At 43.7% G+C, this 17075-nt stretch overlaps 1 protein-coding gene across 1 annotated transcript; it reads left to right on the top strand.

The window, feature by feature from the left end:
* Positions 1 to 11729: 11729 nt before the first annotated feature.
* Positions 11730 to 16203, top strand: rfc3 (replication factor C (activator 1) 3). Its single transcript, XM_034178239.1, has 9 exons — positions 11730 to 11911; positions 12641 to 12778; positions 13352 to 13419; positions 13526 to 13623; positions 13740 to 13921; positions 14008 to 14144; positions 14226 to 14324; positions 15512 to 15581; positions 15661 to 16203. Exons 1-9 carry the CDS (start codon positions 11825 to 11827, stop codon positions 15850 to 15852), a joined length of 1071 nt encoding a protein of 356 aa, XP_034034130.1. The 5' UTR covers positions 11730 to 11824; the 3' UTR covers positions 15853 to 16203.
* Positions 16204 to 17075: the final 872 nt, after the last annotated feature.

The raw sequence follows: 17075 nt of genomic DNA, 5'->3' as shown, positions 1-17075 counted from the left end.
TGGGACGGCGGGAGGCCCGTGACAAAATCCAGGCCGATGTGGGACCAGGGGCGATGGGGCACGGGCAGCGGCTGGAGCAGTCCCGAAGCTCTGCGATGGTCAGCCTTGCCCCTGGCGCAGGTGGTGCAGGCCTGGATATAATCCCGGACATCGGCCTCTAGGGACGCCCACCAGAAGCGCTGCCGGACAACTGCCACGGTTCTTCGCACCCCTGGATGACAGGAGAGCTTAGAGCCGTGACAGAAGTCCAAGACTGCAGCCCTAGCTTCTGGTGGGACGTAGAGTCTGTTCTTCGGCCCAGTTCCGGGGTCCGGGCTTCGTGCCAGGGCCTCCCAGACGGTTCTCTCTACGTCCCAGGTGAGGGTGGCCACGATAGTGGACTCCGGGATGATGGGTTCCGGTGGATCCGACAACTCCGTTTTGACTTCATCTTCATGTACCCGGGACAAGGCATCCGATCTCTGGTTCTTGGTCCCGGGACGGTAGGTGATCCGGAAGTCAAAAAAGCCGAAGAACAGTGACCAGCGGGCTTGCCTGGGGTTCAGCCGCTTGGCGGTCCTGATATACTCCAAGTTCCGGTGGTCAGTGAAAACCGTGAATGGCACGGACATTCCCTCCAACAGATGTCTCCACTCTTCAAGAGCCTCTTTCACCGCAAGGAGTTCTCGATTGCCGATGTCATAGTTCCGTTCGGCCGGGGTCAACCTGCGGGAAAAATAGGCACACGGGTGAAGGACCTTATCGGTCTTCCCGCTCTGGGAAAGCACAGCTCCTATCCCTGAGTCCGAGGCGTCCACTTCAACCACTAACTGGCGACTAGGATCGGGCTGCACCAGAACGGGTGCAGACGAGAAGCGCCGTTTCAACTCCTTGAACGCGGCATCGCAACGATCCGACCAGGTGAAGGGGACTTTTGGTGAGGTCAGGGCTGTCAGGGGGTTAACTACCTGACTGTAGCCCTTAATGAACCTCCTGTAGAAATTAGCAAAGCCGAGGAACTGTTGCAGCTTCCTACGGCTAGTGGGTTGGGGCCAGTCTCTCACCGCCGCAACCTTGGCCGGATCAGGAGCGACGGAGTTGTGGGAGATGATAAACCCCAGGAAGGACAAAGAAGTGCGGTGAAACTCGCACTTCTCGCCCTTCACAAACAGTCGGTTCTCCAACAACCGCTGCAGGACCTGACGTACATGCCGAACATGGGTCTCAGGGTCCGGAGAGAAGATGAGTATATCATCCAGATATACGAAGACGAATCGGTGCAGGAAATCCCGCAAGACATCATTAACCAATGCTTGGAACGTCGCGGGGGCGTTTGTAAGACCGAACGGCATGACCAGGTACTCAAAGTGACCTAACGGGGTGTTAAATGCCGTCTTCCACTCGTCTCCCTTCCGGATCCGAACCAGGTGATACGCATTTCTAAGATTGAGCTTGGTGAACATTTGGGCTCCATGCAGGGGCATGAACACTGAATCCAACAAGGGCAATGGGTATCGGTTACGAACCGTGATTTCGTTCAGCCCCCTGTAATCAATGCATGGACGTAGTCCGCCATCCTTTTTTCCCACAAAAAAGAAACCTGCACCCATCGGGGAGGTGGAATTCCGGATCAACCCGGCAGCTAAAGAGTCCCGGATGTAGGTCTCCATTGATTCGCGCTCAGGTCGTGAGAGGTTGTACAACCTGCTGGATGGGAACTCAACGCCCGGAACGAAATCAATGGCACAATCGTACGGACGGTGGGGGGGAAGGGTGAGCACCAGATCCTTACTGAATACATCCACAAGGTCATGGTACTCCACCGGCACCGTCCCTAGATTGGGCGGGACTCTGACCTCCTCCTTAGCCTGGGAACCGGGAGGAACCGAGGAACCTAAACATACCCGATGGCAGGTCTCGCTCCACTGAACCACTACCCTGGACGGCCAATCGATCCGGGGATTGTGTTTTAACATCCAGGGGAACCCTAAAATCACACGGGAGGTAGCAGGAGTCACAAAAAACTCTATCTCCTCCCGGTGATTTCCTGACACCACCAGAGTTACAGGTGGTGTCTTATGTGTGATTGGAGGGAGTAGGGAGCCATCTAGTGCCCGCACCTGCACAGGCGAGGTAAGCGCCACCAGAGGGAACCCTATCTCCCTGGCCCATCTGCTGTCTAACAGATTCCCTTCAGAGCCCGTGTCCACCAGTGCTGGGGCCTTCAGGGTTAAATCCTCATAAAGGATTGTAACTGCGAGTCGTGTGGCAATGTGGGTGTGTCCCACGTGAATGTCTCGGCCCACCCCTAGCCCAGTTTCTAGGGGCGGGCGTTGGTGTTTAACCGCTCGGGGCAGTCTCTTACCTGATGCTCTATCGAGCCACAAACAAAACACGCTCCGCGGGCCAGCCTCCTCTGTCTATCTGGTGCCCTAAATGTGGCCCTGCTCGTGTCCATAGCTTCGTCAGCAGGGGGAGCTGTAACCACACGGAGCGCAGGGGCCGTGGAGCGTGGGGAGGGCGGAACGCGGTCGGAACTGGAAGGGAGAGGGACGGCGCGTGCCCGGCCACGCCCTTCGTCTCGTTCCCGACGGCGTTCTTCCAACCGATTGTCTAATCGTATGACGAGATCAATAAGCCCATCTAAATCCCGCGGGTCGTCCTTAGCCACCAGGTGCTCCTTTAGAACCAATGACAGTCCGTTTACAAAGGCGGCGCGGAGGGCAGTGCTATTCCAGCCGGACCTCGCAGCCGCGATGCGGAAGTCGACTGCATAGGCAGCTGCGCTCCGGCGCCCCTGTCTCATTGACAGCAGCACGGCTGAAGCGGTCTCTCCTCTATTTGGGTGATCGAACACTGTTCTGAACTCCCTCACAAACCCATCATATGTCAGAAGGAGCCGTGAATTTTGCTCCCAGAGCGCTGTAGCCCAAGCGCGTGCCTCGCCACGAAGCAGGTTTATTACATAAGCTATCTTGCTGGCATCAGTCGCGTACATGACAGGACGTTGTGCGAAGACGAGCGAACACTGCATAAGGAAGTCCGCGCACGTCTCCACACAACCTCCGTACGGCTCTGGAGGGCTTATGTATGCTTCCGGGGAAGGTGGGGGGGGTCGTTGAACGACCTGTGGAACATCACTTGTACGCACAGGGTCGACAGGAGGGAGAGCCGCACCAGCGCCCTGAGGGCGCGCTTCCACCTGCGCGGCGAGAGCCTCCACCCTGCGGTTAAGGAGGACGTTCTGCTCGGTCATTAAATCCAACCGAGCCGTGAAAGCGGTGAGGATCCGCTGCAACTCACCGATCATTCCTCCTGCGGACGCCTGTGCACCCTGTTCTTCCATTGGCCGTTCAACAGCCGGTTGACGCCCCTCGGGATCCATGACGATGGCCGAGATATCCTGTTGGGAAAGTGTAGGTACACGGACCCACAACAGGGGGCGCAAATGAACGGACAATGGAATAGGTAAAAAAAAAACACTTTACTGTTGTGAATGTGCACAACAAATACAACAGATTGCAACAATAGACAATAGTCAATTCACAAGGTGTCGTGTGGGCAGGCTCGAAGATAGGAGACGCCTGTCCAAAGCAGAACCGGAACCACCCGATTTCCTCCGCCACCAGACCCCGGGAATACTGGAGCCGCCAAGTCCCGAACTCCCAGGTGGCCACTGCCTCCGTGTGTCGGATCTGGTACTGCTGGCGAGGCACAAAAAGCAAGTGAATGAGGATGCGTTTGCACCCAGGAATCAGCACGGCAGGAAAGCTACCTCCACCTCTCGTTGGAAAAACAGTCCAAAAGATAATGCACAAAAGTCACAAAGGATATTGTCAAGCAGACAGCTGAGGTACGTTACCTTCCAGGTAGAACGATATCTCGGCAAAGAGGTGGAGACGTCGTCCTGCTGATATACTCCTGCCGATCAGATGATTGGTAACAGCTGTTGCAGGTGATGCGTGACAGCTGTCACCCTGGCTGCTCCTGTGAGGCGGCTGCGCCCTCTGGTGCCTGGAGCCCGCACTCCAGACAGGGCGCCCTCTGGTGGTGGGCCAGCAGTACCTCCTCTTCTGGCGGCCCACACAACATAAATGTTGTGTTTGTTGGGTTTTTCCTCATCAGAAAATTAAATTTAAAATATCTAATCTTTCCTATGTAACTGAAAAGCAAGTGTATTTTTCCTAATTTCATTATCCAATATCACATTACACAACTCAATTGGGGAAAAAAAACAGCCATAATTTCTTTGTGCTGTCTAATCTGTGAGAACTCAAAATTAAGCCGTCAAGTTATTGCAAAAACATTATTAAATACAAGCTGGTTATCTTATGAATAAGTCTTTCTTTTTCACCAAAAACAAATTGTGCATTATCAAAGAAAAAATTGATATTTAACAGCTTTTCATGATTAAAAAAAGAAAAACATTAAAACACATGAAATTGGCCTCAATTTTTGCACAGCTTTGAGGAAACCTGCACAGTGACTGAGCAACACTTGTGTTAAAGTGAATAAATGACAACATGAGAGCAGCATTTGTAAAATTGGCTCAATCAGTGAACAAATCATAAAATAATGAATAGACACAGACAGCTGTCAACATACCAGATGTCTTCTTCCTCTCAGAAGTCTGTACAGAGAGAAATCATCCACGTCAACTTTGTGCCAGACACAAAAAAATAATACAAAATGGATCAGTTTGCCTCGAAAGATATGGAATGCTGAGAGGGGAGGGTTTGAGGAATGCCTTTCCCTCCTACATTACCTCAGTGGGAAGACAGGGAGTTCCACAAGCAGGTGTGTGTGTGTGTGTGTGTGTGTGTGTGTGTGTGTGTGTGTGTGTGTGTGTGTGTGTGTGTGTGTGTGTGTGTGTGTGTGTGTGTGTGTGTGTGTGTGTGTGTGTGTGAGATGAATGTAAAGAGAGAACGCTCTTGTGGTTTCACCTTTACACCAACTTGTTGCTGCTTTTCTCTGCTCGCTGAATCAAGAGGCTGCAGGCGGCACATTTTTCATCGGTGACGCACATTCCGTTGTTAACACATGAGGTCATGATTTAAACACCACCTCTCATTTTTTATAAACAAGAGAGGGGAAAAAAACTTGAGGTCTCCTCAACCAAAAAATATTTAATATATTTTTGTTATAAGGCTGGTGGTGAAGGTGGAATTCTTCAAATTTGCCTGAAAACAGAATTGTATGTTTCATGCGTCTTTGGTCGGAAATATCTTGTTTGCACAATAACCTTGAAGATGATTCTGCCTGTTGAGGCCTGTTTGATCCTCAAGGATTGAGAGAAAAGGGATTCAATTTAAGGTTAAAGTCAAGAAACCAAATTGACCGGCTGTTTGTTTCAAAGCTTTTCACACAATCACGTTCTTTCATTTCCAAAACCTAGATTTGGTGGCCATCACTGTCTGTGCAAAGGTCATTTCATATATCGTAATGACATTAAAAGCTTTTGTTAGACAAAAGTTGCACAATGTAATGTTTGAATGAATGAATGATAATTTTATTCAGACATTCCACCAAAAGTGACCAGAACATCAAAGTTAACACACATACACCTATTCCTAAATGTTAATACAAACACCACGTCACATAAATGTATATGACTGATACAAAAATGCAAATTAACTAAATATACAGATAATACAAGCATATCCATGTATATACTTCTATGCACATACACACACCACATAATTAATGACTGTCTCTAAACATTTTTCCTAAGTGTCTTGGTGGCTTCCCTCACTCATCTCCTTGTAAGGTTACTCAGGTTTAAGAATTGCCTATACAGTAGAGTTTAATGGGGTCCAGTCAGTTTGTTTTTGGAGAAGCAGTTTTTATTATGCCCGCTCACTGAAGGTGGAAATAGTAAATGGACTGCATTTATATAGCGCTTTTCCATCTGCATCAGATGCTCAAAGCACTTTACATTAATGCCTCACATTCACCCCGATGTCAGGATGCTACCATACAAGGCGCTAACTACACACCGGGAAGAACGAGGGGATTAAGGACCTTTCCCAAGAGCCCTTAGTGATTTTCCAGTCAGGCTGGGATTTGAACCAAGGATCCTCTGGTCTCAAGACCAGTGCTTAACCACGAGAGCATCACCTCCCCAAAGTTGGAGGAATAATGTTTCACCCCATCTGGGTGTCCAAGCATCAATCTGTAAACTTTTTTGTTACTGCACAACAGAAGATTTCATTGGAATGAAACCATTTCTTGGTGATGTATTGGGGAGGCTAGATGATGGCTTCTTTTGAAAATGGAGGTTGTCCATCATCCAGTATGGCTGCCATGGGTGCCGTCTTGATTTTTATTTCCATGCAGTAACTAAAGAATGTCAAGTCTGATCAAACTCATTTCTTGGTGATATATTGGGGGAGGATAGATCATGGCTTCTTTTGAAAATGGAGGGTGTCCGTCATCCAGTATGGCTGCCATGGGTGCCGTCTTGAGTTTTATTTTCACGCAGTAACTAAAGAATGTCAAGTCTGATCAAACTCATTTCTTGGTGGTGTACTGGGGGAGCTACAGGAAGGTTCCTTTTGAAAATGGCCGTCATTTGGATATATACTTTATACTTTATTGATCTCACAGTGGAGAAATTCAGTTTACACTACAGTTACCTCAGACAGCAATTAGTCCACAATTATTACTTGTTTACCATAATAATGGCACACATCAGAATTAAAGACAACACATAGACATTTGACATTGTTTATGTGCTTTAAGTTTGAAGAAGTCCGTTATCCAAATTGAGGCAAGTGGGTGAAGGTCACACAGCAACCCTGAGATGCACCACCGTCAGCTTGGGGGAAGTGACAGGAGCAGTTGCTGCAGCTAAAACTGCACCGCCCCCACTGAAGGGGGAAGGAGTGATGTTTAGCAGGCGCTGGAAAGGGGGGGGGGGTGTTGATGGGGGAAGGAGGGGGGAGGGGAGAGAATGGAGCATGCTTCAGTCCTGTGAAAATAGATAAGAAACAGCCAATGTTCCCCAGGCCGAAAAACATCCCTCTGGAGGAAAAACAGTCGGGCAATTTGACCTTCAGGCTTGATAAGCCTGTAATGTTATGGTTTGAGCAGTGAAAAACACTTTTTTACAGTTCCACTTGAACAAACCAATTCCTAATTATGAATTAAGAATATTCCCAATTATGAATTAAGAATATTCACCGGCCTCTGAAATCTTCAGCTTCAACTGCAAGGCACGCATCTGCTCCAAGATGTCATCCAATTTGCGTCTGAGTTCAAGAGTCATCGCAGTCTGAGAATGCACTACCTTGCCAACCTCATTAATCATGACGGACAAGCGAGGGGCCGTGGTTCTTGATGCCACCGTCTTGCCAATTTTCCAGTAGATCAGGGCAGCACATAAGCCAAAAAGTACCAGCCCTGCTACCATGAGACCAAAAATGAATAAATCCTTGATGTCCTCAATGGAGAAAGGCGGCAAGCATGCCACACGCCAGGAACTCCAGGAGTCGAGAACATAGCCCGCAGGATACGTTCCATCTGGGCAGGTAGGATCGCCCGGTCCTGACCTTCTTGTAGAAAAAATGGTGTCAATAGCGTTCAGAGACCAGCTGATGGCATGGTTAATACAATAGTAGTCCAATAGATCCAGAATCCAATATAATTTGAGGAATTCACAGTCTGGTGAAGTAGGGACTTGAAGATTAAAGGCAGAGAACAGAGATAAGGGAGAGTGGAGGAGATGTGACCGCCCTCATCGGAGTCCCAAGCTGTTAGCCTTTGTTATGCAATATGGTCATTAAGGATGCCGTTTTAATTTTTGTTTCTGCTCCATAACTAAAGAACACCCCATCCAACTGAAATGGTTTCTTGGTATGTCATTGGGGAGGCTAGAGGCAGTATCCTTTTGAAAATGGGCCTTTATACATCACATACAATTGTAAAGCGGCAATTTTTTGCTGTTCAAATACACCATATATTATCTTTAAAGCACTAGCCTTTAAATAAATTCCAGACTTCATTATCATCTCTAAAACCACACACTAACTTAACATACGAGCAGGGGCATGCACCACACTTTGCACTGCTCTTATTAGAAGTATTCCCACTTTCACTCACACCTATACTAGGTCTCCTGTTGTTGTGGGTTCCACTCTAACAGAATGATATTCTACACATTTACTTGCCTTTACATTCTCTTTTCTCACAAGCAAGGCTTTGTGCAAATAAGTCCCTTCAGCTGCTCCTTTGTTTTCACCTTGGGGTCGCCACAAGTTTTACGTGGGATGCCCTTCCTGATGCAACTCCACATTACATGGAGAAATGTGGCAGGGGTGAGGTTCGAACCAGGAACCTTCCGCACTGAACCCAAGCGCACTAACTGCTTGGCCACCACCCCTGAAGTGAAACTTGGTCAATAAGATCACCTTTTGCCAAAGCCTAGGCATGTACCTGCTGTGATGGTGGAGGCCAGCAGGAGTCGCTGTGATTGTGGTAGTCAATAGGCCTCACTCCCCCGACAGCTAAAGGATTCTCTGGCCACTCAGGCAGGAGCCCGGGTTTTAGGCAACAGGTCAGAGTGTGCGCCTCCCCTGCTGGATTGTGAGTTTGTGTCCTGAGGGGAATGAGTGGGAGGAGTCAAACACACAACACAAAAACATAGAGAGTACTAGCTGCTACAAACCCTGCTCAGTGCGCCGCTCTCATTAGAGTGACAACATACAGAATGTGTCTCTTTGTCCCAGATAGATCTCTTTCAGTGCAGCTTCTTGTTCTGACTTTAACACGAAGTTAACACCCAGGTCTTTCATCGCCAACTGTAAATGGTAATCAAAACATTCCAATCGTATCTTTCTGAACTCTTCTGCATCAAACTCCATCATGTCAATGTTTACAATGTGCTTGAGCAATAACAGGTGAAGTTGCTGATAAACTTTAAGTTTCTTAAATATTTTTTACAGCCACTCTTCAGTTATCTTTATAATTTTATTACTGGTCAATTTTAGAATTAATTTAGATGAGATATACTCATTATCTCACAGGAATATATCACAATTATTTGGGAACTACTTTTTTGCGCAGGAATTCATCGAGCACGTCGGCCACGGGTGCGTAATAACACAGAATGTCCAGTAACTGGTTAGTTGTTCGGCCAAAATGAGAGCGTCCACTTATAGCTTGCCATAAGCTAAGCTAGTGGCGCTCATGAGAGTGTGGTTGCTACATATCTTCTAAGCCCATGTAGTTTTGAATTTAGCTTGAAATGAGCTTCTTTGTCAGCATTATTTAGTTAGTTATTTCATTTTATTTCCAGATCCTCCTACCAAGGTCATCCCTGCTTACATCATGAAATTACTGACGATAAGTCCAAAGTTCATTATGTAATCCACTAAAAAACATACACGTGAAAAGTTTATCTTGTTGGCAGACGGCATAAAGAGATATTGATATTTCACAGCCTTGCTTGCATAAACCCCCTCAGTCCACCGCAGATGTTCTTCCTCTGTCCTACATTCAGACTGTGATGATGGATGTGCATTAATTTACCTCAAACATGTATTTTAGTGCAACCTACACCAACATGCAGAGACCTGTTCCTCTACATATGACATTCCTATCATACAGCGGTATAGTTACAGGGTTGAAGAAAAGTAATTTTTCTGAAGAGAAAAAAAAGACAAGGTGAGAATGAGAAGCAGATGTTTAGTGTTAGAGTCCTGATTTGAGTTGAGGGCATCCAGTGGGGTTTTAATGGAGGTTTGACATTCTTGGCTTGTTGAAAAATGTAATATGACATTTTTAAAAATCATATTGTTGTGCTGCTTTGGTGGTGTGTTCTCTCTCTCTCTCTCTCTCTCTCTCTGTTTTCCTCATGACCTCAACAACAGAGCTGACTATCCACACCTGTGAGTGTCAGAACACCTGTCACCAGTCAACAATCTCCATTTATACCCTAGTCTTTCCACTCCACACTCACCACAAACATCAGTTCCACTCTGTGGTAACCTGGCCCCGGTGTTTGTCTGTTGTGATTCTATGGTATCTGTTTATTTCATCGTGTTTGTTTCTCACCCCCTTTTGTTCTCATCTTCCCACAGTTCCAGTCATCCCTCAGCTCCGTTGTGGTCACCTGGCCCTGACTCCACCGTGCCCGTCTTATTCTGCTCTAACCTGTGTCTCCAGCTCTGGTGCCTTTGTGGCCAATAATTCAGTACCATTTATCCTCATTCAATAAATCTTTCTCATTTTTTTTTTCACCTCAGCCTCACCACATTTGAAACCACATCCTTTACCTGCAAAGCCTGACACATATAGGTAATATAAAATACAGTGCAAAAAAATTGCATGAAAAACAAAAACATTCATAAAAAAGATGCTACAAACATCTTCTACATATCAAATATGTAACGGTAGAGAATAATAAGCAATAAGAAATACAGTAAATAATTTATCTCTAGGTTTTACAAGACCATTATTCAATGATTATCCTCTTTGTAGTCTTTGTGGAATTACGGACTGGGTGAACAGTCTACACTACAAGCACATATTCATTATTTTACTTCAACGCAACTATTATGGTGCACAAGGCAAATCACAAATATTGCGTAACTACCCAAATACTTATGGACCTTTTTTTAATTGTATAAGAGTTATTCAAATGGCTGTTCTGACAAAGTGGTACATCTATGGTTACTATTAAACATTAATGTGGTGAACCTCCTTCCTCCCATTACTTGGTGAGGAGTTTTTGTAAAACTGAGGTGAAAATGGCACTTGTAGGGGAAGGTCACAAGGATGAGGATCTCATTCAAAGTCAGATGATGTTATATGTAAGCGATATGCAAGCTCACGAGAACATGTGATCCAATCAATGAATAATAATGGGACATCTGAACTATATGACATTAAACCTGTTTGAATCTTCTGATGGTCTATTTAGCATGATTTTTATATTTTTGGTGTAATTATACTATTGCTTATTGGCAGTACTTAGATTATTGATGGTTTTAAAGAAGACCACAGTCTTTACCCTGGTATTGCTTTGTTGGCCTCGTGGTTAGACCCACCAGACCCCACCACCCAACCCCACATCACCACCGCTCTTTGACAACCACCTAACCTCTTACATTTGAGGCATGGATAATTACATAATTTTAAGCGAGTGTGGACTAGAGAAACTGTTAAAGTCCCTTACAAAACATCAAATTATTTGATTGATATGAATGGCAACCCAACAAACCCTTTTTAGTCCAAGACTTTTATGTTTTTATGAATATAATTAATATAGTATTGAAGCTTCATTAGGAGGATATAGTTTGAAGGGATTTAGACATAAATACACAGAACTTTGAGAATATGTCAAAAAATCTGAATGCTAGTACTTCAGTCTTTATCAGAGCAAACCCCAGTTCCCCCAGTCTGGATCTTTTTGCATCTGACTCCAGAAAGTGAAAATAAAACAAAATTCTGGTTCAGTGGGGTTGAAAGCAAACTGCGGGATGCATAAGTGTTCTATTATTTTAAAATAAAACAGCTGGTTATCAGATACCTCAATGAATAGGCTATTTATTTATTTATTTATTTATTTATTTATTTATTTATTTATTTGCTTTTTTAAAACAATTGTGTTTTTTTATTCTGTTTTGTTACGCGACCGCTCTATACTCCAGTCCACTTGGTGGCGCCAAAATATATCTGTAGCATTCCGCCATTAAAAAAGAACAAGAATGCGTATGTTCATGCGGGTAACGGGGAACCTTTTTGACCCAGTTGACTCGCTGTAGTTTGTCTTATTTCGCGGGAGAGTTGTGACACTTGTTTGAAATAAACATACGATTTAAACAATTTTTCTATTAATAACACGATGAGTCTGTGGGTGGACAAATATCGGCCGAATTCTCTTGGAAAGCTCGACTTTCACAAAGAACAAGCGGCTCAGTTGAAAAACCTGGTAAGATAAAGAAACGCCTCCGTGATCAAAAGCTAGCGTTAGCTTTAGCTGTTGATCTTAGTTGTTCGGTTTAAAAGCTTTAGTTTACATGTCACACTAACTACATGTATGCGCAATAACTGCCCTGATATCTGCTTTATACTTGTTATAAATTGTCGGGTTTGCGCGTGATGTTATTGTGATGGTAAAATAATCATTAAATTATTTTACAAATACATAGTATTTGGCATGTAGTATGTATATGGCATGTAAGTCCTTTATAAGTATTTCTGGTAAAAAACATATTTTTAAAGCAGACACAAGTTTATAGTTTGAATTATAATAGAATTTATCACGTGAATTAGCCTACACAGTTTTTTTTGTTTTTTCCTGATTCATAATATTGCTGCAGCTGTATTTTACCATACCATACCCTTTATTTATATAGCACATTTCACAAACATAGTTTCCAAAGTGCTGTACAAAAAAAAAAAAAAATACCACACACACAGAGGACCACACACTCACGCGGTGTTAAAAGCCAAAGCATAAAAATGGGTCTTTAGACGAGACTTAAAACACTCTACTGTGGGGGCTGTTCGAAGGGGCAAATCATTCCACAGCTGAGGGCCCACCCCTAGATAGAGATAGCCCATTTTGGGCTATCTCTATCTACTATCTACTCTCCTTTGTTTTGTAAATGAGTTATATACACCATGATTATTTAAACAAACTTTTTGCATCTTGTAGGTGCAATGTGGAGACTTTCCACACTTGTTGGTCTACGGTCCTCCAGGTGCCGGAAAGAAAACTCGCATCATGTGCCTTCTGAAAGAGCTGTATGGAGCTGGAGTGGAGAAGCTCCGCATAGAGCACCAATCCATTGTGGTGAGAGACAATAATTGAAAGCTATGCCTCCTTTATTGCTGCCATTCTATATATACAAGGGGCAATTGAGAATTTTTGAGCCTGACCTAGAAAAAATAAGGTGTGGTTCTTCAGCTTATGAATTCTGACAAACCAACATTTCTCAAGAATGTGTGACGTTTTGACTCACTGGGTGCAATGTTGAGAAATGTTGGTTTTTCAGAATGTAGAAGACGGAAAACCCCACCCTACTTTTTCTGGGCCAGGCTCAAAACTTACCAGTCACCCTTCTTCTATTAAGCAATCTTATTCCAGTCTCTATATTTTGTAGTTGCCCTATGTTTTTATTTTATTTTTTGCTTATTTTTTAAGACTGCATATCATCTGTTGTGTGGTTGTTTTTACTTTTTCTTGCACAGTACTGAAACAGTAATACATCAGCATTTCCCTGCCATTGTCTATACAATTTGTGCATGTGACAAATAAAGAAGTCTGTATCAAAAACGCTTAGTAGACCTTCTCATGTGTGACTGGATCTTTTTACAGGTCCGCTCTGTTGTTTTTCCGCTTTGTTGCATCTGTTTTTGTCTGCAGGCTCCTTCAAAGAAAAAGATTGAGATCAATACAATAGCCAGCAACTACCACCTGGAAGTTAACGCAAGGTAACTGTGTTCGATAAACATCTTATTGGAAGTCGTTGTTGAAGCCGTCACTTTTAAAATGAAACTTTAAAAAACAAAACCATGAGTAACATTTTTGTGCTTTCAGTGATGCCGGTAACCAGGACCGTGTGGTGATTCAAGAGCTGATTAAAACTGTCGCTCAGTCTCAACAGATCCAGTCAAGTACCCAGAAAGAGTTCAAAGGTTGAAAAGAAACTTTGTGATAGTTTAATGTTTGTGCAACCAGCAGCACTAAATTATTTCATTCACGTGGAGCCAGCAGATGAATTGCATCTTAATTGTCAGTTTCCCATCCTCAGTGGTGCTGCTAACAGAAGTGGACCGACTCACAAAGGACGCTCAGCACGCTCTGCGTCGAACTATGGAGAAGTACATGGCGACCTGCCGTCTCATCCTTTGCTGTAACTCCACCTCAAAGGTCATTGGGCCAATTCGGAGCCGTTGTCTGGCCATTAGAATTCCTCTGCCCAGCACAGAGGAGGTAAGGTGGTTTAATTTTATAGACTGATTAATTTGCATTCATTATAACCTTAAAATAATAATGTGATTTTCTGTTTCTGTTGCCAGGTCTGTAATGTTCTGTCAGCAGTCTGTAAAAAGGAAGGATTGCTCCTCCCACCGGAGCTGGCAAAGCAGATCACTGAGAAGTCTGGACGCAACCTCCGTAAAGCCTTACTGATGTGTGAGGCCTGCAGAGTGCAGCAGTAAGTGTGCACGTTCATTACTGTTCCACAGTGTTATCAATGACCATCAGTGTGGGAAAACTGATCAACATCCTTTTCCAGGTATCCATTCTCAGTGGACCAAAATGTGCCAGAAACAGACTGGGAGGTTTATCTCAGAGAAACGGCAAATGCCATCGTCAGCCAACAAAACCCTCAGAGGTACGTTTTACCTCACTTGCAGATGGCTTGGTCATAGCACAGCTGAAACTATTTGGCACAGTGGCTTAGTCGTTAGCACTGTTGCCTCGCAGCAAATGCATTTGATCCCACCTGCAGCCTTTCTGTGTGGAGTTGCATGTTCTCCATGTGTTTGTGCGAGTTCCCTCCGGGTGCTCTGGCTTCCTACTACATCTAAAGACATGCAGATTAGGTGAATTGGAAACTTTAAATTGTCCGTAGGTGTGCGTGCGGGTGTGAATGTGTTTGTTTGTCTACAGTGTTCAGAATAATAGTAGTGCTATGTGACTAAAAAGATTAATCCAGGTTTTGAGTATATTTCTTAATGTTACATGGGAAACAAGGTACCAGTAGATTCTCACAAATCCAACAAGATCAAGCATTCATGATATGCCCCCCCCCCCCCCGCCACGCCAAAAAAAATCTCCAGTGAACATACCGTTGTGTACTTGTATACGTTGTGTGCTCATAACATTTGTTGGAACTTGGAGCGATTATTTCACATTAAAAACATTATGCAACAACAAACACTGAGGTTTAATGGTGAGATGAAGCCTCCCAGTTGATTGTTTCATCAACAGCTTAATGATGTGAGGCTTCATTTAGCAGTTCGTTTCTAACTAGTGGCACCTTCTGGTCAGATAATGGATAGTACACTTACCACTTAATATGACATTACAACTTTGAGGTCACATAGTGTGATTTCTGTGGAGGTCTGTCAGTCCAGTAACAACATCATTAATTGATTAACTGGATTATAGCAAATAGATTCCATTGATTGCAGGCAGTAATTTTATTTCTATTTGTTAATTGAAAATTTGATCAATGTAATAAAATTGATTTAATATAGACGTTGCACCATTGGTGCTCAAAGGATCTCACTTTATTTTACCGACTACTGTAGAGCAAGGTTCTCCCCCAATAGGAGAAGTAAAAACGACCTTAATGCTTCAGGTTGAAGCCTGTACTCCGTCACCCATATTTCATTATTCATAAATCACTGCTTGTTTATTGTACAGCTCTGTTTGGTTGATCAGTAAATACCACTTGTGCATTAATCATGTAATGTGGATACAGTGATTCTTGGAAATGGCAACTTTAATTTGATTACTAGAGGTATCATTTGGAGGCTGATGTTATTGGGATAAACATTAATTAATTTGTTTAAGGTTGATGGAGGTTCGAGCCCGACTGTACGAGCTGCTGACGCACTGCATCCCTGCAGAAATCATCATGAAGGTAAATCTTCTGTTACGCCTCATCTCCCTGCAGGATGTGTAATTTCAGCCGATGTGCATTGATTTCCATCTCTGTCCAGGGTCTGGTTAAAGAGTTGTTGTGCAACTGTGATGGTCAGCTAAAGACTGAGGTGGCCCACATGGCAGCCTTCTATGAACACAGGCTGCAGCTGGGTAACAAAGCCATCTACCACCTGGAAGCCTTCACTGCCAAATTCATGGCCATGTACAAGAAATTCATGGAAGATGGTCTGGATGCTATGATGTTTTGATTTTTGAGGTGGACTCAAACACATGCATGTTCTGACAGGATTTACAGGTAGCTCACATGATTCCAAAATTTCGTGTCGGGCATCCAACTCACTCCATAACAAATTTTCTAATAGCTTTGGTATGTCTGATAATGACTGGTAAATTTAATTATATTCAAAAGAGAAAAACAGCAGGTATGACCACCTGAAAATATCAGATCGTTACAAATACTTACTATTTTACATTGAAAGTCTTTTTTTTTCCAGTGTAGATTAATGAAACATCTTTCAATAAATGTTTAATAATTTTTCTGCAGCCAGTCTTAATGTTCAGCTCACAGTTCATTTATCACAAAGTTCACATGTACACAATGGGAATAAGACAAAGTTTTAGGGAAGAAAAACAAATGCAAGCAGTGACACTTACTAGACCAAGGCCTTTGGGAAATTAAATAAACTGACAAATTCAACTTCAGCCACACCTGCTCCTGATTTTCATCATGCTTGTGGTAACATTATTTACTGCAACAATCACAGATGTGTCCAGCAGGTAGCAGGCAGGTCTATGGGATATTACATAAGCAAAACAAAGCTGCTTTTTGGATTGATGAGCCCATCAAAAAATAATTAGTTTATAGTTATTTGCCCTTTTACTTTGGAGATGTACAAGATTATAGCTTGTTTGTTTTGAGGTAAAGCATTAACACTGGAAGGGATGGACTCCAGCTGTTGCTTTGCTCCTGTGCAGGCTTTTGCAAAGCTTAGGAACAACAGAGTGTAGCTTATCAAACAACTGAAAACATTAAACTATGGTTGTCTTTGTCCAACATTGTTTTATTTCTGCAATGTGGGATGTACCAGTAAATATATTTCGAAAGGTGCTATTAACATGAAATTTTCACTACATGTCAGTAACAACTCAAGTAATCCATAGATGCAAAGAAACCAAAACAAATAAGTACAGAAATAAAGTTATGTATAATAATTATACAAAAGTTTTTGTTGGTAATGACAGCTCCAAGGAGCCTCTTGTATGGAGAAACTAGTCACATGCATTGCTCAGGTGTGATTTTGGCCCATTCTAACACAGTCTTCAAATCTTCATTTAAGGTAGGTGATTGGCTGGGTCATTCTAGCATAATTAATTTCATTCTCTCAAACCAAATGAGAGTTCCCTTGTGTGTTTGGGATCATTGTCTTGTTGAAATGTCCACCCTCCTTTCATTTTCGTCATGCTGGTAGAT

Source organism: Thalassophryne amazonica, chromosome 9 (genome assembly GCF_902500255.1).
Source record: "Thalassophryne amazonica chromosome 9, fThaAma1.1, whole genome shotgun sequence".
In the NCBI taxonomy this organism is placed as follows: domain Eukaryota; kingdom Metazoa; phylum Chordata; class Actinopteri; order Batrachoidiformes; family Batrachoididae; genus Thalassophryne; species Thalassophryne amazonica.
The sequence above is the reverse complement of the archived record's forward strand: the minus strand, read 5'-3'. Positions and strand labels throughout refer to the sequence as shown.